General features: G+C 40.5%; 1 protein-coding gene across 2 annotated transcripts in view; it reads left to right on the forward strand.

The window, feature by feature from the left end:
* Window positions 1-25,200, forward strand: part of GRK3 (G protein-coupled receptor kinase 3) — a 1,062,914-nt gene that overhangs the window by 1,024,421 nt on the left and 13,293 nt on the right. For both annotated transcript variants that reach the window (XM_086943135.1, XM_086943134.1), the window contains exons 17-19: window positions 2,499-2,594; window positions 8,283-8,445; window positions 18,334-18,470. In XM_086943135.1, the coding sequence (XP_086799261.1) occupies window positions 2,499-2,594; window positions 8,283-8,445; window positions 18,334-18,470 (396 nt within the window). The remainder of the gene's footprint in view (window positions 1-2,498; window positions 2,595-8,282; window positions 8,446-18,333; window positions 18,471-25,200) is intronic.

Here is a 25,200-nt window from a genome sequence, read left to right on the forward strand (position 1 = left end):
AAACTCAGGCAATAAGACAGATTTAGTATGATTTTGCTTCGGGCTGCATCACTTTTGTAGCCCAGCTCAGATTAAATATCTTTTTGGCATTTGCTGAGCAATGCAAAGCTAATTCATGTAGGAAGGAGAGGAAGTAATCAATTGGAAGAGTTAGATCACAGCTTAGAAATGACTAGAAACATAGGCTTGTAAGTGTTTTCAAGCTTCTAAATGCATCACACATTCAAATGGCCCCTTCCCTCTCCTGGAATTAAAATTACTACTGCGGATATCTCTTCACTCGCAGTGGACGTATCCATGGTAGTAAGTGGATTTGCATCTGACAGGAATCCCTTTGTGAATTCTCGACAGGTCCCAACTTATTGAAAAATTGTCAACACCTCAAATGAGGTAGTATCTAATTTCCACAGGGGAATGTGTCCCCACTGACTATCAGCCCTTTTTGGAATTGTGTCGAATAGGCTCAGGGGGACCGCTCCATGCTCTCACCGGTATCCCCTCAAACGGAAACATTTTTTTTTTTAGAGCAGCACTCTAACACTCTAACAGAAACAGAAACTGCTTTTAAGAAAGGTTTGGAAATTGAAAAGAAGTAATAGAACTCCGATGTTCCTTGCAGTTCACCACCCCTCTGTTTATAAGCTATTACAGGTGGTAGCAAGTAGCAAACTGCTTTATTAATATTCATGCGATAGGTAGTTCTGTAAACCCCTTAGAAATTATATTTTCACCGAGTGTCATTGCCAAATTACAGGCAGCTGGTGCACAATGTGCAATAAGCATGGGCGAATTTTGTGAATCTGGCGTTCGCGAATTTGCGTATTTGCGAACTCGCAATCCGCAAAATCCGCGAATTTGCGGATTTTTTTTTGTGTTCGCAAGGGTTTCTGCCAGTTCGTGAGGGTTTTGTACCAGTTCGCAATTGCGAACTTACTTGTCGGCTCGCAACGGTCGCGAATTTGTTGTTTCTACGTCTGGTTCATCATCACAGGTTCACAGCACCCTCTGTTTCACCACTGCCACCCTCTGATTCATCACTGTAGATTATGGGGGGGGGAAGCAAGCACACCTGCCCTGCTTCAACTGACATGATTTAATTTGGGGTTGATTAATGTGTCACTGAATTTAAACTTCCTGTCTGGCACCTGCTTCCTTATCTGTAATTTGTTTTCTGTTGCAGTGCAATTTTTTTTCCCAGGACCTTTGTGGCCTACTTGTAGCTATTCTATGAGCCTGCTGTGAGGGTCAGAGCAGGGTCATAGAATAGTTGCAAGTAGGCAACTGAACTCTGGAGGAGCCTCTCAGGAAGCACTACAGGGAATGGTTACTAATGATCAGTTTGAACTTTTGCACCTGCTGAGTGCTTTCAGTTTTGCAAAACTCGTTTTTCTGCAGAACAGCAACTGTAATACCCCAAACAAAAGTAGGCAACTGAACTCTGGAGGAGCCCCTCAGGAAGCACTACAGGGAATGGTTACTAATGATGAGTGAACTTTTGCACCTGCTAAGTGCTTTCAGTTTTGCAAAACTTGTTTTTCTGCAGAACAGCAACTGTAATGCCCCAAACAACCTTACTTGTGAAAGTTGATTTCTAATCCAAAAGTGATCCAAAGAAAGTCAAAAAGGCCTCAAATCCCAAAAAGTGCAGGCAAATGTCAACCTGAGGAGTTATTCTGATAAAAATCATCATTTTCAGAAGGTTTATGCTGCTTGCTGGTGGATTTCTTGTGCAGAATTGCAAATTTTGTAATTTTGCGAGTGCGAGATTGTTGCTGCCCGCCGCATCTACATGTTCGCAATTGCGAACTCTCGCGATGCGTCGCCAAACTTTCGCGGGATCCCGCAGCAAGATCCAAAATGGCGCAGCACTCGCAAAATATCGAGAAAAACAACTCCGCAAACACTGAATGACGGTAAGTGAACGCCGCACGCCGCAATATTGTATCACCAAGCAAAAAAATCCGCTGCGTGCGAATTTGCAGATTTTTGGTAAATTCACGAGAGTTCACGGATTGCGAATTTACCGAAAATCCGCAAAATCCGAGAGCGGAACGGATTCTCCACCCATGCTTAATGTGCACCCAATGTTTGCAACCTGCCTCCATGTCCATGAGGCCTGAGACCTTTGACAAAACATGGGCCACATACACAATGTTCGGATAGAGAAATATTTAAAAGTCATAATTTAGAAGACTTGATAAAATCTTGCACATTTCTAGAAAATGTAATGAGGCTTTAAGAATACATATGGATTATTAGTGCCTTTACAAACTAACATTGCAAGAACTGAGCTTTCCAACTTTCTTCATATTTATGTGCGCTGTTTGAAGGACGGCCTTTTTTACTAGAGACCTATTATTACATAAAGTAGTGAGTCAAACATCATGTAACAATGCTCGGGAATATCTGGCAAGTAAGTAAAGTAAAATTCTAGTAAATGAACCGTAACACTTCTGTAATGATCCATTTAACTAATTTGGTGACTTTTGGTTTTTCAGTATCCCCCGCCATTGATCCCGCCACGGGGAGAAGTCAATGCTGCAGATGCCTTTGATATTGGTTCATTCGATGAAGAGGACACCAAAGGCATTAAGGTACTCACTTTACTTCTACACATTCATTCCATTAAAATTCATCTTATTCATAGTGTTCTTTTCATACAGTCTTAGAGGTGTATTTAGAAATTCAGAAGGTTCTCCGAAGTAACTGTAACACAGATTATTACTAGTTATTGCCTAGAAGCACATATGCGGACCTTTTGTGAGACAGGATGGTGTTTATCGCAGAATTGATGGCTAGGATTGCATGTTTCTTACCTTACTTTAAACCATTAGCTTGCAATTGTCAGCTTTTTTAAACAAACTGTGATCTTTTAGCACCTGCTACCAGTACCTAGGAATTTTTATTAAAATGCCTAAAAATGTTCTTAAACACGAATAGATTAGTGTACGTTAACTTTAAAGTTACCACAACAACTAACAAATGAACGGTCATTTGAGTCGATAGTTCTGCAAAGTGGAAATCGTCATTCTCTTTTGGCGCGTGGCATTGGTTGTACCTCGTCCCTGTCTGCAGCAGCACTCTCTGAGGTCCTATGATGCTAAAAGTAGGTATACCAGGACATGATGCAAAATGCAAACTAGGCAGTCTTCTGCGTCCGTAGTCCTGCGCATTTAAAAAAACTGCCTGCCCTATTTCAAATGTACCTCCCTTGTGTGTAACACAGGGGTCTTTGCAATCACCTTTCTTGAAGACAATATAAAGTAAATTTTTGAGCATTAAAAAAGTGGGAATTCACTGCTACTGTAAAAAGGTACACACCAGAGGAATTACGTGAATGGCAGGTATTTCCCTGGCAGCTGATCAGTCAGGACAATAATTTGAATACATTCACATTGGTATCTCTTTAGCTGGGCACAGATAAAAAGACCCTTTTTAACACTAATGTCCTGGGGCATTTTTCTTACTTCTGAGCCGAAAAACTGACAGCCTAGTACAACCCTCTACTCTTAACCCTCAAGGTAGTGAATATGAGTAGTCCAAGGCTTACTTAGGGGGTGGTGGTTGTGGGTGCGTAGAAATTGAGAACTCAATGAAATAGTTATTATCAATTCATAAATCAATGTCCAGTCAATACTTTTACTGAAAGAGACAACTCACTGTACTTCAGTTACATGATACAGCAATGTGCATTTAAATATCAGAATGCCATTCTTCATGTTGGGTTAGTGTTCAGTATCACCAATGCAAGCTAGGCAGGGCCCACTGTCCTCCTGGGAAAATGGTGGGTATCAAACTTCTGGTTCCCTCCTTTGGGTTGCCCCTCCCAGAGGAAATATGGCATGGTTAGTGCTAGCAAATAATTGTCACCAAAGCCACAGTGTTTCCCGGAATACTGTTTCCTTTCATTGTACCTTACAGCCAGATTCATCAAGCCGAAATCGGCTCGCAAAGGGCCAGATTCTGAGAATCTGGCCCTTTGCGAGCGCTATTTTTGCATTTGGGATTCATCATCCCAAATGCAAAAATCGCAATTCTAAAAATCGCTAAATTGCGAATAATTGCATTTAGGGAATCTCAATTTGAGATTCCTTAAATGCAATTCATGAACAATTTTAAAATTGCGAATTCGCAATCTGGGGCCGCTATTTACCGCGAAGTCTAACTACGTGGTAAAAAGCGAAAACTTAGAAAAATGCACTTTAGTGCATTTTTCTAAGTTGTATGTTACACACACACATGTCCTTTGGACATGTATGTGCGCAACACTAGTGTACATTACTATTTCAGGGGTGCTACAGGGTGTCCTTTGGACACCCTGGCACCCTTGAAATCGCTTCCTTATTTGCAAATCGCTATTTGCTAATCGCAAATGAGGAATGACTCCCTATTCATTCCTATGGGCCTTAAGGCCCATAGGAATGAATGGGACAGCCATTCCTTCTTTGCGGTTAGCAATTAGCGAATCACAAATAAGGAAGCTGTTGAAATCGCAAAAAATATTGCGAGTCTTTAAGAGCGATTCCTTAAAAATCGCTATTAAGGACTCGCAAAGCAGGACTTTGATGAATCTGGGGGTTAGTCTCTTAGTCCTGTCTGGATGGCCCGCTTGTATTGGCTGTGGACAGGGGCTACACTGCTCTTGGTGATGTGGGATCCTGCACAGCCCATAAAGAACGTGGACCATGACTCACCTTAGCCCTGCCAACAACGTTGATGTTGCCAAACTTGCATATGATGTGGAGGCAAATACTCCGTTGAAGGTGGTGGGATGAGAGAAACAGGCGAGGAGGGACCTAATCTGTGCCACTGCTTCTAGTGAGCTTGCAAGTTCTTGCTGGTGATTCTTCATTGGGTTCAAACACAAAAGCTGCCACCTATAAAAAGATACCACTTTGGTTGCAGGGATGCCCTAGCTTACATCTATGAAAATCACTGAATGTGGTATGCTGCCTCGTCATAGTGCCAACCTTTTGAAGCGCTTTGGCTTCAGTTGAGGCAATCACCAGTGTGAGATTTTAGTTCTTCAGGTGCTTGTGTTTCCTTGCAGGAAGAACACAAGATGTGTTTGTGATCTCGCATTTTAGTACCAAGGCATCATTGGTGCTTTAACTTCTAGGCACACTACAGTGACCACCAGGCCCTAAGACCTGCAAAATATTAGTTAGTTAAATTCTACACATAAGCATCCGTGACTATTTCTCACAACAAATTCATCAATCAGATATGTGCATGCTCTTTGGGACACAGTACAAGCAATAATCCCTAATCTGTCGGATAATATGTAGGCTTACTATATAGAATAAGGGAGGGAGGATTGACCTGTGTCCCCCCTTTCCCTCCCACCCCTGTTTTGCTATTTTTCCCTAGTCAATGCAGGGACGCAGATTCCACTTTTCGGAAGACAAGCATCCTGTTGGAGGAAGGATATTTTCCTTTCCACAAACATGGAGGGCCATTACTTGAGACCTTTGGATCACTCAGATTCTGGAAAGGAGGTGCACTGCCTCTCCAGCAAACTCTCCTCCCATTCATCCCGAAACTGATGTACTCCTTTCAAACCACCTGCATGTCCTACAACAGGAAGATTTTTCCTTGCTCTAAAAGCATACATTTGGATTTCTTCTAAAGCAGGAATCGGGCCTGGGGTGCTACTCCCAGTATGTTATGGTCCTCAAAAAAGACAGTGGTACTTCCTCTGATCCTCAAAATCAGGGTTCTGGCTGGTTCCCCAAAAGGAAATGTTAAAGAAGCTGCCCCTAGCTCAGGAGCTGCTGGCACTGGAAGCAGAAGATTGGAGGGTGTCCGTTGACTTATATCCATATCTAGTGGTCATATAAGAAGTATTTTCACCTTACAGTGGGTTCTGAATGCTACCAGTTTGTAGTCCTTCCATTTTGTTTCACTTCTGCTCCTCAAGCCTTTACTAGGGGTGGGCAGAATATTCCAGTTCCGCCTGTAGAATTGGCCGAATTCGTCGACTCTGCAGTACTCTTGTAACACAGACCTTCGGGGAAATTCCACCAATTGCCGTGTGCTAGAATTTTTTCTTGTACGAGGTTGTAGAACAGTAAGTTGGTGAGCCTGAGTGAGATCCACATCGGCTGGCGTGATACCCAGTTGCTAGGAGGACATCCAGCAAGATTTATCTACAGTGGGTGGTCGTGATTGTATACGGTCAGAAGGCTGCCGATCAAGTATAAAATCTACTTGAGCGGCAGAAAAATCAGCTTGAGTAGATCCATCCTGTGGTGCACTGTGTGGTGCCGCTCCAAGTGATTTTTCAGCGTGGAATGCACTACCAGTGCTAAATCACAGCGTGAGCAGCGTGATGTAACAATTTTCACCTATAGACAATTTCTGCAAGCTCTTCCCACCCCTAGTCTTCACAAAGATGATGATGATTGTTGTGGCCCATCTAAGAATGCCTCTCCTGGTGCCCTTTCAATGTATCCTGTTCAGAGGGCAGTACTGGACAGCACATGAGTCAAGCCTTCCCTCGTCCTCAAGAGTTTGAGACTGTCACGCTATGATTCTAATGTTTCAGTATAGATCGATCATTCAAGTTCTGACCATCTTACAGCTCGGTCTGCTAGGCTCCAGGATTTTGTTTATCACCCACGCATGCTGGCAAGAAGGACGTCTAATAGTACCTCAGCAGGCAGTGATTTCAACATGGTGGAGATCTCAAAAACTATTTCAAAGCCTCAAGTGACACTGCGGCAAACCTATGATGGGGGCCTCATCTGGAGGAATTGATGATCAGAAGAACAGATACCATACATCAATGTGTTGGAATTATGGGTGATCAGCAAGCAGAGGGGGAGTAGGGTTGCATCTTCTTTGTCAAGAAGCTCTGGAACTTTGATCCTGTGCTCAGGACTATCAGATTTGCCTGGTAGTTGCACAAGGTCTATCTTGGAGTCATTCCTTAGCCCAAACACTAGAGGCAGATCACTTGCAGGTCTGTCGCTGATGTCTGTTTACTAAAGTCACAGCATGGCTTGAATCCGGTAGTCTTCAGTGGGGACATAGATCCCTTGCAAACTGTAAAAAAAAACTTGAAATAATTAATCAACCAACAAAAAAGAGAGCAGAGCTCCAGATACACATTTGAAAGAGCAGAATGAAAGGAACTGATGTAGGCACACAGGGCTGGCGCTTACATGCAGTTTTTCTCCATCACAACGGTGAGTCAAATGGTGTCACCTTGCAGTGCCCAGGAGCAATGCTATGAAAAATGCCAGATTCAATTCAGCACCTTATGAATATTCTAAAGGTGAGGAGATTGTGGTTAGGTAGAATATCCACTAGTAAGAGCACCACCGAAGGTAAGTAACTTGCCTTTCCAAGCTCAAATATCAACCAGAAGCCTAAACTAATTCCGTTTACATTATTTTGAAAAATACTCAGAGCAGTCTTTCCCAATGTGAATTGGACATTATGAATCTAGATACGAAATTAACATCTAGAAGAAACTGAGTCATTGTAAATTCATGCCTAATTCTGATTTCTAATGCTCAAATAGTTTGGGATTTACTTCAACCAGTAATCTTCTGTGTAAAATGTCCTCCCTGTCACGGTCTGTTCATGTAGTAACCTAAAACATAATTTATTGAACTTCACTATTTCTTAAATAGATTTGAAGCACAACCACATGTGCAAACTGATAAACAGTAATAATATGTAACCAAACTACAACTCAAGTTTATATACCGTAACTACAAGTTCATTGAGTTTTAATAAAAAAAATGCCACCCACAATTAAAAATAAATATCTAGTTAAGAGTGTAGAAACATCCACCATATTTGTTACAGAGTATTTAATCTGCCAAAATGTAAATTAGGCCCTAAATCCCAATCTTACTGTAATTGTAGATTCAACTGTAGTTGAAAGTGGATCTGTGTAATAATTTTGCTATCTGTATATCTGCAGTCAGAATTAGAATTCTATGGTAGCAGAATGAATGCTGATTGAGGAATCCAAGGCTGAATCAACTGATAGAATGTTCCATTAATGGGTTCTACTCTAGTTCTACTCTAGTTTTAGCATTTCCTCCAGAAAACAGATGATTTTCTTGGAACACCCTAAATTAGGCCCTTAGGTGATAAATATGATCCTAACAAAAGATCGGAGCGCTACACTTTTGCTGCCATGTCTTGTTTGTACTAAAGTAGTGTCTTCAGAAAAAAGTCAATCTTATCCATAGGAACATTAAGTTTATTGGAAGCTGAAGAACAAATGAGATTTAAACAACTTTTCTTTAATTGTTTCCCACTAGCTTCTTGACAGTGATCAAGAACTCTACAAGAACTTCCCACTAGTTATATCTGAGCGGTGGCAACAAGAAGTAGCAGAAACTGTTTATGAGGCAGTTAATGGAGACACAGACAAGGTGGAGTCTAGAAAGCGAGCTAAAAACAAGCAACTTGGTCATGAAGAAGGTAAGGTTATTACAACTCACATTGAGGTATATACACATTTACAAGAGAACATGAGATTAAAGCACACAGGGATATTTTTTCAATGTTATGATTATGGATGTAATCTCATGAAACACACAAAAGGTGATAGGAGGAATGTTTGCAATTTGTCTATCCACTGGCAATCACATTGCGTAGCATCCCAACCCATCATTCTATTGCTCACTATTCCACCTCAGTTTAGTCCCAGACACCTGCAACTCAGACCAGTTTGGCCCTAGTGATAGTCTAAGCAGCCGGGTACAGCTTGGTTCCAGTGACACAGTGAGCATGGGACCCATGTCTGGGCATACCCAGGCCTTGTAGGGCGGTACATGAAACACACAAAAGATGATGTCAGTATCCTCATCAATACATACCCATACGTAGTACACTACAAAGTACCTGAGATTATCATAAACAATGCATAATTCCCTTTAAATAAGGTAAACTGCCAATATATGGAACATGCTGATCTAAATGAAGAAAAGCCATGATTCTGTTTCATAAGAATTCTCAGAACCTCACTGAATGTTAAGGCCAATCTAAAAATCGATGTATTGAACAAACATCAAATCTGCAGTTCCATCATGGCGTGAACATCCAGATAACTCTCCCCTTTGTGCTCACTTTGAAGCTTGAAGAAATACATGGATGGTGCAAATAGAATTAGTATGCAAAGTAATTTCAAAGTTTAGCCCAATATAGCTCATTTTGAAGTTCTCTCCTGTTTTTCATTCTGTCACTTACCTTGGGGAGACATATTCAGATGAAACTGCTAGACAAAGAGCTAGATAAAAGATCTGCCTTAAGCTCCTGCAGTATCACTATTTTAGGTTCCCCAACGGCATATCCAAATCACAAATCACAGAATTAGGAGCCCAGATAGGTAACTCCATTCCCACAAAAGAACGACAGCCATGACCTTTTCCAACTGAAAAAAGACTCTATTCTTGTGTCACTAAGTTCACTGAACATTGAACTGCTAACACGGGGAGCATTCAAACCCAAGTAGCCAATTTTTATTAGATAAAAGAAGACTAATCTAGTCACATCCAGAATCAACAACAGGTATTTAAATGCAAATCCATACTAATATAATAAAGAGAGAGCCCAAACCTTTGAGGCGGGAAATCTCAGGAACCACAGCACCAATCACAACACCCAACAGCGTTGGAAAGGGCAGTTGCAGCAGAAGGACATAGGCTATGCAGACGCCAACCATATACATTTAAAAGGTAAAAGAACCATGCTAGCAAAGTAGTCCCTTGTGGGCGTGTCTGTATTGTGCTGTGGGCGTGTGTCGGGGGCGTGACAAACGCTGGGGGCGTGTGGTACGTTCCGCCCTTCATGCCATGTCTCAAATCCTGTGCTAATCCCACCCTGCTCCCTTTAAATACCCCTGCACCCCATAATCATAACCCACCCTTACTCCTTAAAATACCCCAACACCCTTAAACACTAACCCATCTTAACCCTATAAATATACCCTGTACCCCAAAACCCAAACCTATCCCTAAACACTAAAAATACCCCTGTACCCCAAAACCCAAAACTAGCCCTGAACCCTATAAATACCGCTGTACCTCAAAACCCAAACCTACCCCTGAACCCTAAAAATACCCCTGTACCCCAAAACCCAAACCTAGCCCTGAACCCTAAAAATACCACTGTACCCCAAAACCCAAACCTACCCCATAACCCTTAAAATACCCCTGTACCCCAAAAACCAAACCTACCCCTGAACCCTAAAAATACCCCTCTTCCCCAAAACCCTAACCTAGCCCTAAACCCTAAAACTACCCCTGTACCCCATAACCCCAAACTATATCTGAACCCTTAAAATACCCAAACACCCCAAAACATATACCTCAGTACCCCAAAACATATACCCCTATACCCATACTTACCTTATCCAAACATAAAAAAACATGCTTTTACCATTCATGCATGTACAACGAATTTTGTTGTAAATGTATGTGTGGTAAAAGCATATAAAATGTAATGCCATGATTTATAATGGCATTGCAGAGTCATGGTACTTTCGTAATGAAAGTATGCGGAGTGATGGTATGCGGAAAGAAAGTTGCGGAATAATGGGTGTTTACCCTCCCCCGGTAAGTACATTGGTGGCACGGCGGCCCACATCTCCAGCAACATACTCATATTTTTTCACCACCCATTTGAAAAATGCACAGGTCTCTCTCATTGATGGCTAGCACCGACATACACTTTTAGTCACACCTCCCGCCACAAGTTCTAGAATTGCGAACTTTGGAGCTGTGGAGCTACATTCGAATCTCGGCATCAGCTCAACATCCTGTGATTCCAGGCAAATCGCTTTGTCTCCCCGTGCCTACCACAAATGAATGTGTTCTTCTGTAATGTAAATTGTGCTCATGCCATGTTGTCAAGTTCGCGCTATATAATATTTCAAGGAAAAATAAAGTAGGGAAACTCGAGTTCACACACTACTGAACGCGCACTCTTAAGTGCATCAGCAGTGTATTGTGAATCGGAGCGTTTCACAGGCCTGTCACAGATAAGAAATGCTATCAAAACTAAATCCTACAAAACAATATACTACTGGCCGGCAGCTTTTCATACCCGGACAACGTCGGGACGGGCTGCTAGTTAATAATAAACATGAGAGAATAAATCCACCAAAACAGGTTTCTTGCACACAAGAGCCTGTTCACAAGATGAAATTTGTAGCACTACAGTACCATTACTCAGGTACTACAAAATGCTATTATCAAACCTTTCTTGCTAAGGCCTCTACCACTCCTAACTTTTCTGTGCAAAGGTTTCTGCCACATGCAGTCTACGTGTTACTAGTGACTGTGAGAAGGACAGGGGAAATGGCTGTACAATAGGCAGTATTTACCATTAAATTAGAGGGGTTTAGGGAGGGACATACAAATAAACACCCCACCCACAAAATAGAAAGCCCATTGCTTTTCGCAAACTGTAGTACTTAAGTTACTGCAACCGTGTCAAAAAGGCCAACATCACAGGCACTGCAACACACTGCTGTAGAAAATGACACAGAGACGTAAAGTAGCATCCCATAAAAATTAATGTTAAATAAAATGATTTGAACATTTTAAGTAAATCTATAGCTTTTGTTTCATATTTCATCATATTTTATTTATGAATAACTGTTAGTTTAATATTCAACATATTTTAATATTAACATTAAATTCAACGTGTAACTTTTGCAAAAAAATTTAAATATGTTTAATTTATTCTATACCTAACCCTTGATACATTTGTGACAAATGGGGGTATTGGTTGAGGGGATGGGAACTCTACTGAAGCAACAACCACACAAACCTTGCCAAACTGAACCACAATGTTCACTAAATTAACCTTTGAATCATTCTCGGTAAGCTTGGCACAAAAGTAGTCAGGTTTCACTTAGAGGCACTGTGCAAAGTATTTATGCAACACACAAACAGTAATACAGTGAAAACACAACACAAGAAAATTCCCAAACCAATTTAGAAAATTAGTCCCACTGAAAACATTACCTTCTCAAAGCCCAGCAGGAAGTGTCCAGTTTGCGGTGGAGAAGGCCAACATTTCTGGATTTCTACTTTTCTTGAAGAGGAGTGCACTCTGATTCCAGCCAAGAATCCAATACCTTGGCATGCACTTCTAGAGGATCTGCGACTCATTCCAGCAAAGGCCAGCATGACTTAGTCCAACTGCATCAGGGCAACTGGGCAGTTGTAGGGAGGCCCCTGGGCTTACTGTGTCCCTGTAGCTCAGAAGAGGATGTCAGCAATCTGACCCTTGGAGTCACTCAGGTTAGCCTGGGATGAAGGGAGCAGGTCCTGTCTTCATTCTCAGAAGGAAAGACAGGCCTCAAACAGCCGGGCAGCCCTCTGGTAGTTGCAGGATAGTACTCTAGCAGGTCCCAAGCTTCAGGGCAGTCAGTCATCTGGGGAACCAGACAGTCCTTCTTCTGTAGTGTGCAGAGGTCCAGAAGTATATTGATGAGTGGCTCTGGAGGTCCAGTATTTATCACTCCTGTCAGCCTCTGAAGTGGGGGAATCTTCTAGGCTCCCCCCATATCTAGTTCTAGAAAGTTATTTCCTTCCCATGTCAAGGTTCCAAGAAGTCTGGGGTGACAAAAAACGAGTGTTAGGTTTCTTTGTGGGTGTGAGATGGAGTCAGCCCTTTGAAATGTAAGGGCCCAGGGAATAGCTCTGCCCTAAGCTATCCTGGCAGAATGTCCCATCCTGCCCACACCTATTCCTCGTTTGTTCTCCATCGTGTCCCAATATGCTTTCTTAATGTAGACCCATTAACAGGCCTAGGCAGCAGAAAACTCTTAGTAAGTCTCAGAAATGTTTGGGCAGGAAAATGTCAACGTGTTATACTTATCTGCTCCCACTTAAAAATGTGTACTTATTCAATGTAATAAGGTAAACCAATGTTATTCTATGGGAGAGGTCGGCCTTACCCCAGTGAAAAACAATTTTAGGAGTTTTTCACTATCAAGACTTATAAAACCTTTAAAAAACATGTCCTACTTTAAAAATACAATGTACCCTACCTTGTGGGCTGTTTAAGGCCTCGGTAGCTTGTTTCCGGTTCAGGGAAGGCATGGCTTGGCAGTTCCGGCTGGACTGTTCCCATGAGGCACAGGGTCAGACTGATTTGCATATGGCCATGTCTGAACTGGGGTGGCAGAGTGGGCTAAAGAACGGTGATGGATTAAACCCAGATCAGTTGACTGGGGGTGAGTGCTTGTATTGTCAACGCTCCGTCCATCATTTCCTTTAGTTTTTCTTTGTTTGCCATAAGTTAGCAGGGTATGCTCAGACATGAGTCCCTTGCTCACTTTGCCACTGGATTCAAGCAAGCTGGGCTGAAGACGGCTGAAATGCCAGAAACCGGGCCTCTGTAGCTTGTTTCCGGTCCAGGGAAGGCATGGCTTGGCAGTTCGGGCTGGACTGTTCCCATGAGGCACAGGGTCAGACTGATTTGCATATGGCCATGTCTGAACTGGGGTGGCAGAGTGGGCTAAAGAACGGTGATGGATTAAACCCAGATCAGTTAACTGGGGGTGAGTGCTTGTATTGTCAACGCTGCGTCCATCATTTCCTTTGGTTTTTCTTTGTTTAAGAAGCAAGATTTAGGCATGACAAAAGGTTTAATTTTCCAGATTTAATTGGCAGTTTTAAACTGCTCTGCAAACTGCAATGGAAGGCCTGATACATGTTTTAATGTGCCACTTTAGTTGGCGTCACAATGAGTGTTAAAGGCCCACCAATAGTATTTAATTTACTGACCCTGGATACATGTAGTGCCACTTTACTAGAGACTTACAAGCAAATAAAATGTGCCAATAGGGTGCTCGCTAATTTCACTATGTTTAAAGTATAGAGCACATGCGTTTCAGCACTGGTAAATTGCACAGAGTCCTAAATTCAACAAAAACAAATTCATAAAACAGGAGGTGTAAAGGCAAAAGGTTTAAGGGAACACACACCTAGGTTGCTAGCTGTAACACATTTTAAATAAAAATAAAAACTGAAGGTAGGATTTTTTTAGAGTTCTTCTTTAAGAAATATTAAATCAATTTAGTTTAATTAATTAATGCTCACTTAAGTTAATGTTTGGTAACATTTTATTTTATTAGTTATAGTTTTTAAATATTTTACATTATTTTACATGAATATTTAACATTACAATATTTGTATTAATTGTTTTCACAGTTTGATAAACATTTTAAAATGTTCCTCTGCTTTCATAGGGAAACCTCCGCCAACGTGGCCGAGGTCTCCTCCTACATGTAAAAAGTTGTGAGTAGTAATTTTACATTTGTAAATCTTGGTTCAGGAGGCTCCACTTGGGGATGGAAACACATAAGACTACACATGGGAATATTTTACACTCAGAAATGGTGAACAGTCAAAAAGTGTAAAGTTACTACCAGGTGCAGTAGTAGACTTACACAGGAAATGATGGATGGAGCACTGAAACGTTTCAAGACACACACCCCTAGTCACAGATCTGGGTTGAATCCATCATCGTTCTTTTGCTCACTTTGCCACCTCAGTTCAGACCCAGCTATATGCAATTCAGTCTTGACCCTGTGCCTCATGGGAACAGTCCATCCCAAACTGCCAAGCCAGGTCTTCCCTGAACTGGAAACAAGGATCCTGGGACAGGTTTTGGGGTAACACACCATATCAGCCAGGCTAGCTTGAATCCAGTGGCAAGGGACCCAGGTCAGGGCATTCCCTGCCAACTTAGGGCAAACAAAGCAAACACAAGAAGATAATGGATGGAGTGCTGAAACTTTATTAGACATTCACCTCCTGTCACAGATCTGTGTTAAATCCATCATCGTATTTTGGCTCACTTTGCGATCTAAGGTTGACCCACAAGCAAGAAATCCCCAACATTATACCTGGGACATCCTCCTTTTAGGTGTTTTTATCACCTTACCCTTCTGAGGCTCTGGTTGATAACAAAATCATAAGCCACAAAGATGAGTGTGGAGTGAAGAAATTGGTGTGAAATGCAGTTGAATTCCTCGTTAGGAAATTCTTCTACACACTTGTTCTTTCAAAAGTTGTTGAACACAAATAATCATTGAGAGTAATAATTCACATAATCGTACATTCTGCAAAATGTTAAAAAAATGGTATTTCTTCTGATCTCGTTAAGGTGTACAATGCTTTATACAAGCTACTTTATGTAACGTATGTCCTCTTCTAACTTTTTCTATCACAGTAGTCATTGTTACATTAAACTTAATACACTGCTGCTATTCATGGAACAACAATTATGTTTCAAATGTTACCATTGATGCCCAAGCCAAATATTTTCTTTAACATACTTCTATTATGATACTTTAATGTATAGGCACCTGACTCGTCAACTGTGATACAAATGAGGCATTACAGTATCAGGGCACCACACCACAGTGTCAAAAATGTTTAATCTTGAGATTCTTTTACAGATGATAACAGATTAATATGATTTAACACAATTTATTTAACAGGGTTGGTTGACTCAGATTGAACTGTATTTCTGTAATGCTGTGGTGTCCATATTTTAGCCGTTACGTTACCCTAAGTTTGCTCAAATAAGTTAGTTTAACAAAATGATGAAGCACATTTGGTATTAGTAATACATCATATAGTCATATTAGAATACTTTAATTCAGCACAAACTAAAGTTTATTAAAAAAAGGAATAAAACAAAAACATTCACAAAGTTGTATTCATTGTGCAAAGGAAAGAGAACAAAAAGGGATCTAGATTAGAATGAAAACGTTAAGAAATTTTGCATAAATGTGTTCCAGGTTGATTGATGATTTGCCCTGATGCAAAATATAGCATTTCTTTACCATGTTTGAGGGCTCTGAGGTGGAAATGCACACCTTCTATTAGTGCACAAATGTAGTTGGTGTCGAATGCACATGTTCTCAAACTGATTTACAAATTGATGCCATACTTTTTAGAAATTGTATGATAGCATTGAGCTGGACATAAGTCATTCCAAGCATTTTTTGAGTAATTGCTCCCCCTCATCAGCCATATTATGGTAGTGAGACAGTTCCTTATAAAATCATGTACTTTTCAAAGTATAATTTTCAGAATTGGCATTCTAAAGCCCAGTCTCAGGAATTAGCTGTGCAAACAGGGTAAACAGATATGCCATGTTTCTGCCTATTCAATAGAGACCATTAACTAGTGTCAACCCTGAACTCTATATGTGTGTGTTTTGAAAGGAGTTATTTTACATTTGACATGAGTATAGGCATTATGACAACAGACCTGATGGTATATACGGGGGTCATTTTGATTGGGCTCAAAAAGATCTCATTACAAACACCATATGGGTGCCAGGGTGCAATTTCCCTTGCAAACAGAACAGGCACAGCATGATCATCAGTCATGCATGTTTACTTCCTTGCTGTACAAATATAACATGGGATCAGTGTTGCACGACTCCCTTATAAACAATAAGTGCACAAAATTACATCTGCAGTGCAATTCTTCTCTCCTACATAAAAGTTACAACTTTCTTTCATCCATCCAGCCTTTGCCCACATCCTCTATTCACTTACTCCCACACATTCATCCATTCATAAAACAGATACTCTTTATTCACATTTATTTTCTTATTTTAATATACTCATTCTTTGCTTCAGTTTCCTTCTTGCAATTTCCTAATTGCAAAGGGAATCTTGTTGCAGGGATTATACTCACAAACAGAACTATGCTTGGGACCATAGACCCTCAGTAGTTAGGTACTGAGGTGCCATACCACCTCTGTACCATGACTGAGTCCGAGTAGCTATAAGGTCTCACTTGCCCTCCTACTCATAACCAGAGAGACACATGAATATACACCCCAGAACACAACACTCCTGACCCTCTCAGGGATCGTGGGTACAGTACACTCCCTTTCGCTCACACACTCATGAGATATGAAAGAGACACAAAGGAAGTTTAAAATGTTTACCTAAACTATCAAGTTCTGAAATGTAGTATACGTGCCACAAACAGACTACCTATCAAAAATACCATCAGCATTGTCAATAAGCCATATATTATGAAAAGCCCTGCCATATTATAAGGCAGAATAGCCTAACCCCTCCCCTTTTACAGAAGTAAACTGATCATGCAGCAAAATCTCTAGGTTTTGCAGCGGACCCCATAACTTAGCGTACACAGGTGAATGTTCTACATCTCAGCTACAGCTCTGATCTTCTCCCAGGAAATATTACTTTCTCTGTGTTACATTGCTGTGCATACCTATAAAACAAGGTTCACATGCTCATAAACAACAGCTGCCTTTCTGTGTTGTGTCTAGGTGCGAGTGTCTGACCAGAACAAAATATACAGGGACATTGTTGTTTGACCTTGTCTGCTGTTCAGACTAAATCCCAGGAAAGAACAGAATAAAAAAACAACTGCAGGTTCTGTGTGAAAGTATAATGTGGCACAAAAGCAAACATGTTTCTGCAATAATGTGTGTGTGCAAAGCTAAAGCGGCCTGTGTTGAGCACAGGTAGCCTAACATAGGGAAAACTACAATAGGCCCTGTATGGAACACATGACAATCTCTGATACTTCTCGTCTCAACATACTTGTAGACATGCCGTTTTTTCTGCCTCCTTCCTTGATCGATTCATGAGCTCCTCTTCTCTCTGTCTTACCCTGTCCTCTTAGTCAGCTCTATTGAGTCTGGTTTATGATAAACAACTCAATTTTAACTGGCTTCCAAAGAAAATGTATGAATATTGTCTTCCTGGCAGTTGTAATATACTTTTAAACTATAAACATTGGGGAGTGGTTTAAGCATGCTAATATGATACAAACTAGTTAAATGTTTCCCTTGAAAGAAAAGCAAGTTGATTAAAATCATTCTGACACCCCCATTATCAATGCAACTTTCTTCCACCAAGAGAAATATCCAAGTAGGGAGATCCTACTTATGTTTGCCTACAAAATCTGGAATACTCTAAATCAGCAAAAATATGTATGTAATGTAACTACTCAATATATTTTTTTTTACAGGATCAAATTTATTTATATGGTTATGGAACTCTGAAAGACTCAGGCATTTGTTGAAATTACCTTCTTTCTTTCCTTCCTGCACCATAATTCGCATATGCGTGTGTACATTACATATTGCCATCTACATACAGCAGTAGCATACCAACACTTTTCAATGTATTCCAAGTTTCGGAAACTGTTGCACAAATTTTGTGTTAAATATTTTGGAGCTGTTTGATATGCTTCAACAGGTAACTTTATTTTTCCGAATTAACAAATGGCATTTCAAAGTCTGCTTTTTTCTATTATTCTTTCATATTCAGTGTTTATTTCCATTCAGATTATGCCTTCGGGAAGGACTGCATCATGCATGGATATATGCTTAAATTGGGAAACCCTTTCCTGACTCAGTGGCAACGTCGTTATTTTTACCTTTTTCCAAACCGACTGGAATGGAGGGGCGAGGGAGAATCTCGGGTGAGTTGTATTTCACAAATACACTTTCATGGCAGCCGACAAGACAGCGTATTGGTACATTTAACTATCAGACATTTGGAATAAGGAGAACACCTCCCATTTAGCACCTGTTACAGAGATGTGCATGATTACAAAAAATTTGTATTTGTTTGGAAAAAAAGATATACCCATGTTCTTCGAAAGCTAAAAGCTGAATAATTAAATAATCTCATTGATGATTGGATTTATTCTAAATTGAGCTACACATTTGAGCTCAACACTTAAATCACCAGTTGCAATTTAAACTTGAGTAAGATCAATTAATGAAACCACTTGCAGGCACCATTACTTATTATTAGTTTCTTTGCCCAAGCCCTCAAGGGTATATTGGGTTTCCCACAGTTTTTTTTATTACATTTTTTATTGAGCAGAACAAATGGGCATTAAAACACTATTCAATCATCGGTGATCAGGAATCAAACAGTTGTAAAAACATCAAGCAAAATCTAGTAAACTCCTGTGGTTAATAACATTTAGGCAAAAATAATTAATATTAGTTTTGATACAAACCAGGAAATAAATAACAAGAAAGTTCTGAGTGCAATTGTTTCTGCAGTCACAGTTTCAGTAAAATGCTGGTAGTGCAAAGTGCTTTAATATGGCAATTATAGACACCCTTGTGTTGTAATTGTTATCGTTTAACTTTGCCCACCTATTAAAGATGTATTTTCTAGATTTGTGGACATTCTCCTTGGGCAAGAACCCTGCCGCACAGAAGTGCTAACGTGCCTGTCCTACACTTCTTATATAAATAAAGTGTCAAGTGCTAAAGTGATAAATGGCGGTCATGAATTGATCGCTACCAAAGAATTTCCAATTTGTGGTAAACTTTTTCATTGCCCCAACTCTTTAGGCGTAAGCCTCTTCAAACTTTTCTGGTCTTCTCATTTTATTCACCCATTTTGAGTAAGATGGTATCTCCTCTGATCTCCCATTTTGAAGGATTAGGGAGCGGGCAACTAAAGAGCAGATGGCCCTGTAGGTTTCTTCCACACTAGACAAATCAGTTATTTTTATAGAAATGCCAAAAAGAGCGACCTCTGCTTCGGGATCAAGCGTCTTATCGATGGCCTGACTTATTGAAGAGAAAATCTTGTGCCAAATATTTCGAGTTTTGGGCATGTAAAATAAATATGAAGCGAATCCCCCCCATCTCGAAGCTGACATCAAAATCATTTGTTTTCTACTCCTGGGAAGCATATTTTTAGAGCTTTTGTAGTGAAATAGACCAGCCAACGGGATAAAAAATACATCCTTTTAAAATTGGCTGCTCTAAGGGCCTTGCCTCCTAACTGGGCAATCTGCTCCCGTTCCTGCTTCGAGAAGAAACAATTAGTTTCCTGAGTTATTTTAGCCTGAATTTCTTCGACCAAAGGAGACTCTTCACCCTTTCTCAGTGGGGTGTACCAATTACCCACTCCTTTTAATTTTGCTTTATAAAGGGCATTAGCCAAAGGTGGTGGTGTCTCACATGCGGAAAGATTATATTTATTTATCAAGTTTATAATCTGCAGATATTCCAAAGAAACAATGTTTAATTGATTATCAGATCTATCTAAGACCTCTTGCCAGGTGATGAGTTTCCGAGAGATAAGAAAAGAACCCAAATCACCAAGACCAGAATCTCTCCATTTTGTGAGCTTACTAGAATGTGTTTAAAGCCCAAAGATCTTGAACTCCTCTAATTTTAAATAATGAAAAGCACCAAACCCTACCTGTTTAAAAAAAGACTGTACTCTATCAGAGAAATCTCAGATAATCTTGTATCTGGTCTTTTTGGGTAATTTAGCTGTTTTTTAAAAAAAATCGGGACATGCAAACCTGCCTTTTGTATCATTATGTCATAAAAAAACATATCGAGCAGCCCATTGGGATCCAATAAACGTGCTGAGAGATCCATTATCACTGCCATATAATAGGTACGAATATTCAGTAGTGTTAAATATCCCTTGAGCGGTTCCCAACTGTAATATAGGCAATTTAACCCTAGCAACTTTCTTATTCCAAACAAAATCCCTGATCATGTACTCAATCTCTCTAAAGAAATGGGAATTGATCTTTAGTGGTACATTTAGAAAACGAAAAACCAATAGGGGAAGTATTGACATTTTAATAAGTGCTGCGCGGCCATTCAAAGTTAATGGTAAAAGAAGCCATCTATCAAGCAACATTTTTATTTTATTATGCATTGTTAAATAAATCAAACTAAATAGTTGTTCAAACTGATTGGAGACATAAATACCCAAATATCTAATCAGTTCCGTTTTTAGGGCTTGGGATATAAGATTTAAGGGTAAAAAATTACATAACAACATTCAATACAAAAACCTCAGTTTTGTTTTGGTTAATTTTATATCCACCAATCAGTTCAAATTGACTAAATTTATATAGAGCTTGGTCGAGATTTAATTTGTCGGGTCACAGATATAAAATTATATAATCAGTGAATAATTTTATTTTCGCCATTCCTTCTATTGGTGTTTTAATTTCGGGATTTCCACGAATTCTTATTGCTAGCAGCTCGATAAAAAAATTAAACAGGATAGGGGACATTGGGCAACCTTGTCTGGTACCTTGATTAATATAAATTGTCCCTATCGTATTGGCATTAACTACCACCCTGGCTTGAGCACCTTGATTAATGTTATTCAGCATATTGATTATCTGGGCCGGAAAACAACCTTTTTGCATACCGAGGAATAGTGCATCCCAGTATACCAGGTTGAATGCCTTTTCGGCATCGACCATTGAAAGTAGAGATGGAATTTTATTGTTAGTAACAAATTCAAGGGCCTGGATTAAAAACCCAGTGGATGACGCTATGGACCTCCCTGCCACAAAACCAGACTGGTCAGGGTGGATTAAAGCCTGGGCAAGCGGGGTAAAACGTTGGGCCCATATTTTCATTAGAATCTTGAATTCAGCATTGAGGAGGCTAATTGGTCTATATGAGTTTACGTTCTTATGGTTATTCCTTTTTAACAACTAACAATGATAGACTCCTTGAAACTTGGAGGAACAATGCCTCCCGATCTATCAGCATTAAATAATTTCGCAAAAAAATGAGTCAATTCTTTAGAAAAGATTTTATAAAATTCATTTGGGAGCCCATCTGCTCCACATGCTTTCGCCCCAGCTATTGATTTCACTATGTCTGAAATTTCTGTGGCCAAAATATCGCTCTCAAGTTGATCAGCTAATGGGCCGGGTAAGACAGGAAGTTTAACTTCATCAAAATATTTATGAATAAGGTCTTCCCCTACCTCCTATTTTGTAGATTATAGCTGTGAGTAGTGTTCCATAAATACTTGAGCTATATCATCTCAATCTTTAATGATATTTTGGGTTTTTGGGTAAATAATCTCTAATATTAAGACTTTCTCCAGTTTAGTTTTTGTTTGTCCTGCTAGCATTTTACCCACCATTTGACTCTCCTCGTACACTTGTTGTTGGAAAGTTTTGGAGCTATTGATTTCTTCAATTAAAAAAAATTATTTTATGGCTGCCTTCGCCCTTTCTAGCTGTGAGGCAGCATCTCCCCTCCCCTGAGGTAGAGTATCTCTCAAGTTTATAGCATTGTTTACAGCCTGTTGGAGTTGGTTAATCTTGTCCCACCATTCTATCATCTGAGCTGCTGAGCGCGCAATCATCTGACCTCTAATGGCTGCTTTGAACCCGCCCCAAACTGAAAACATTTCTGCTGTATTTTCATTTAAATTAAAAAACTCTAATATCCACTCTTTAAGATCTTGGTGGAGTAGACAATCCATCTGCCACCTGGATGGAGTCTTAGCTCCCCCTTCAATCTCAAACTCTAATTAGAGAATGATCTGAAAATGGGTTGGCCCTTATAGTGGTGTCTAAAACCTTAAAAGATCGCGATATAGGAAACAAATCAATCTGAGAGGCCGTGTGGAATTGATTAGAGTAACAGGTAAATTTCGCAACGGTCGGGTTAGATTTACGCCATTGATCCACCAGTAGATGTTCCTGGGCTTCCAAGACTTTCTTTGTTTGGGGTTTCAGTTCTTTTTTATTTTCATTTGAGGTGTCTTTTTTTCAGATCTTGAATAAAATTGAAATCCCCACCCAAAATAATGTTTCCCGGGGCCCCTCTAAGTAGCTCAGTTATCTTAAGTAGGGCTATGGTATCATCAACTATCAGGTCGTAATAGTTTATAACATTTAAGATCACCCCATTAAATTTGACCTCAACCCAGGGGCATCTCCCAAGGGGATCTCTCCAAATTTGACCAAATTCCCATGGAAGACTACAGTAAAAATACATAGCAACCCCTCTTTTGGCCAGCCCAGCAGAGGCAAAAAACACGTGCGAGAAAATCCTGGGAAGATATAATTTAGGAAAATTGGTTTTCAATGGGTTTCCTGAAAAAATAGTACCTGTGGCGTACAGGATAATAGCCACCTTATTAAAGCTCCATATTTAGATTTGATTAATATCTCATTAACATTAATAGAAATAGTGCAACACATATTAATCATTTTTGTCCTAGTTTAAAATGAATGAAAATCAAGAAAAACATACCGCAATTGAAACACTTAGAAATTCCCATTTTCTTAAAAGCTTTTGCTCCAATGCCCCTGCTCTTTTTACTACTATTCTCTTTTACCCCGCTACACCTCGCCTACCCTCTCAGCCCACCCCCCAGAAGAGGTGTACAAACACACTAACCACCTCTGCACCCCCCTTCTACTTTTGTGGGTGCCATGAATCTGACTGTCGTCAGGTGTCGCAGCACACCCTATGGGCACTCGGCCTATGGGGTGGGACCCCGATGATGAAGCATGTCACCAACCAGGTTGGTGAGTGAGGGGTCTTCTTTAAGGACATGCACTGTCCTGTAACGGGTTGGGGGTACACTGTGCTGACCAGTTCAGAACAGGCTGAGAGAATAACTGCAGCGCAGAGTCTACAACGGGCGAGGGGGCAGGATTCACAGAATCCACATTCAATTCTTGTAACACGATGGTTAAAGCAGGCGAGTTTTGAGCATGAGGAGGTGCTAAAGAGGTGGAGGAGGTGGCAGGCGAAGAAGATGAACTAAGATCAAGTGGGGGCTGGCAAGGACTGGCAAGATCAGTTACCAACGTCTGTGATGAGTTGGGCTGGGGAGAAACTGAATGCAGTAGCTTTTTCATAAAGAGGGGAAACTCTTTAAGACTCTTTCCTTCCTCTTGACTACTTTCGACAGTTGCGGGGTTATCCACTTTTGATTTGCCTGTCTCACTGGTTCCTATTGTAAGTGCCGTAGGGGAGATTCTACCTCCCTGGCTAGTTCCGGTGAGCTCATCTGTTGGTTCATCTTCTGAGCTCTCAAAGCTGGAGTTATGGTCAGGGTGGTTGGTTCCCCGCAGGTCCTGCTCTTCCTGCTCAGAAGATAATGTTTTGCCTGTGCCAATGCCTGGCGGGTCTTTGGCTTAAGGCCAGCCGCTGTATCGACTTTAGAGACTGGGTTGTTTTGCTTATTATGTCTCTCCATTATTGGGTCCTGCAGTGCAATGCAAATGATGAATTACCATGCTCAACTTAAACCAGGGTTTCTCCCCTTCCTAAAATAGGTTATCACCGCTGCTTACTCCCTTATAGTTCGCTTTCACTACTTCTCCTCAGTGCCTCAACTCCTTGCCTTCCCAACCTCCTCACCTCTCACCTCTCTTTCTTTCTGGCCATAGTATACTTCCTCACACCACCTGCTAGCTGGCACAATAGATTATTTCGAAAGTTCAAAATCGGGCCAAGCAGGCACCACATGTAGCCCCGGGCCGCGGATTCCAAGTACAGCTGCAGCTTTCAATGATGTTTCGCTCCTGCTGTTTTGCCAAACATTTCCTGGATCAAAGAATCTGCATCTGAAGCATCTGGAGTGCCTGAAGTCTTCTGCCTTTCATGTCACGGAAGGTTTGGCTGGTCCGCGTTATCCTCTGCTACTACAGCTGCAAACGCTGCTGAAAACGCCAGAGCCGTTGAGAAACGCTGCTATTGCCGCCGGGGGGGCGTGGCCACCTACTGCTACATGGAGGCGTGTTTCTCCGTCATAGCCTCTCCCCACATTAATCTCTTTTCCCACTGTTTTTGTTACTGTATGTGATAAGAGCATTTTATAAAGTAAATCTTTGGTTTTTACTCCACTTGAAAAACTAGTAAACAGTATGCTACAGTTTTAAATCAACTATTTTCACTAAGTATGTTTCTGATCGAAAATACATTTTTTATTTTATACGATGCCAAAATATGTAACATATAGCATAAAAATGCAATGTTGAGGTTGTCATGGGATTTAGAACTCATCTGGTGTTCCAATTTCATGTTGTGTTACAAAATTCCTCAATGACATTATGGGACCATTATATACAATTACTTGTGTATTGTAGACAGTCTGTCAGTCTTTCTCTTTCTCTTTCTCGCTCTCTATCTCTTTCTCTTTCCCACACTTCTTTCTCTTTATTAGTATTTCTCCATCAATGTTTAGTATATAACTTGACTATGGTCTGTGGCATTTTTAATGTATACACTGTAATCCAAATATGAATGTGGTTCACATAAAGGTTGTCATTTACAAATGTGTACATAAAAATAATTTGTGCTCCTTATCCACTGTGCCCTTAGGTCCTAAATAATCTGTTTCTGTCAGGCTGCTTGTGGATGCATAGTGTGGTAACAAGTGAGAAT

Source organism: Lissotriton vulgaris, chromosome 11 (assembly GCF_964263255.1).
Source record: "Lissotriton vulgaris chromosome 11, aLisVul1.2, whole genome shotgun sequence".
In the NCBI taxonomy this organism is placed as follows: Eukaryota; Metazoa; Chordata; class Amphibia; order Caudata; family Salamandridae; genus Lissotriton; species Lissotriton vulgaris.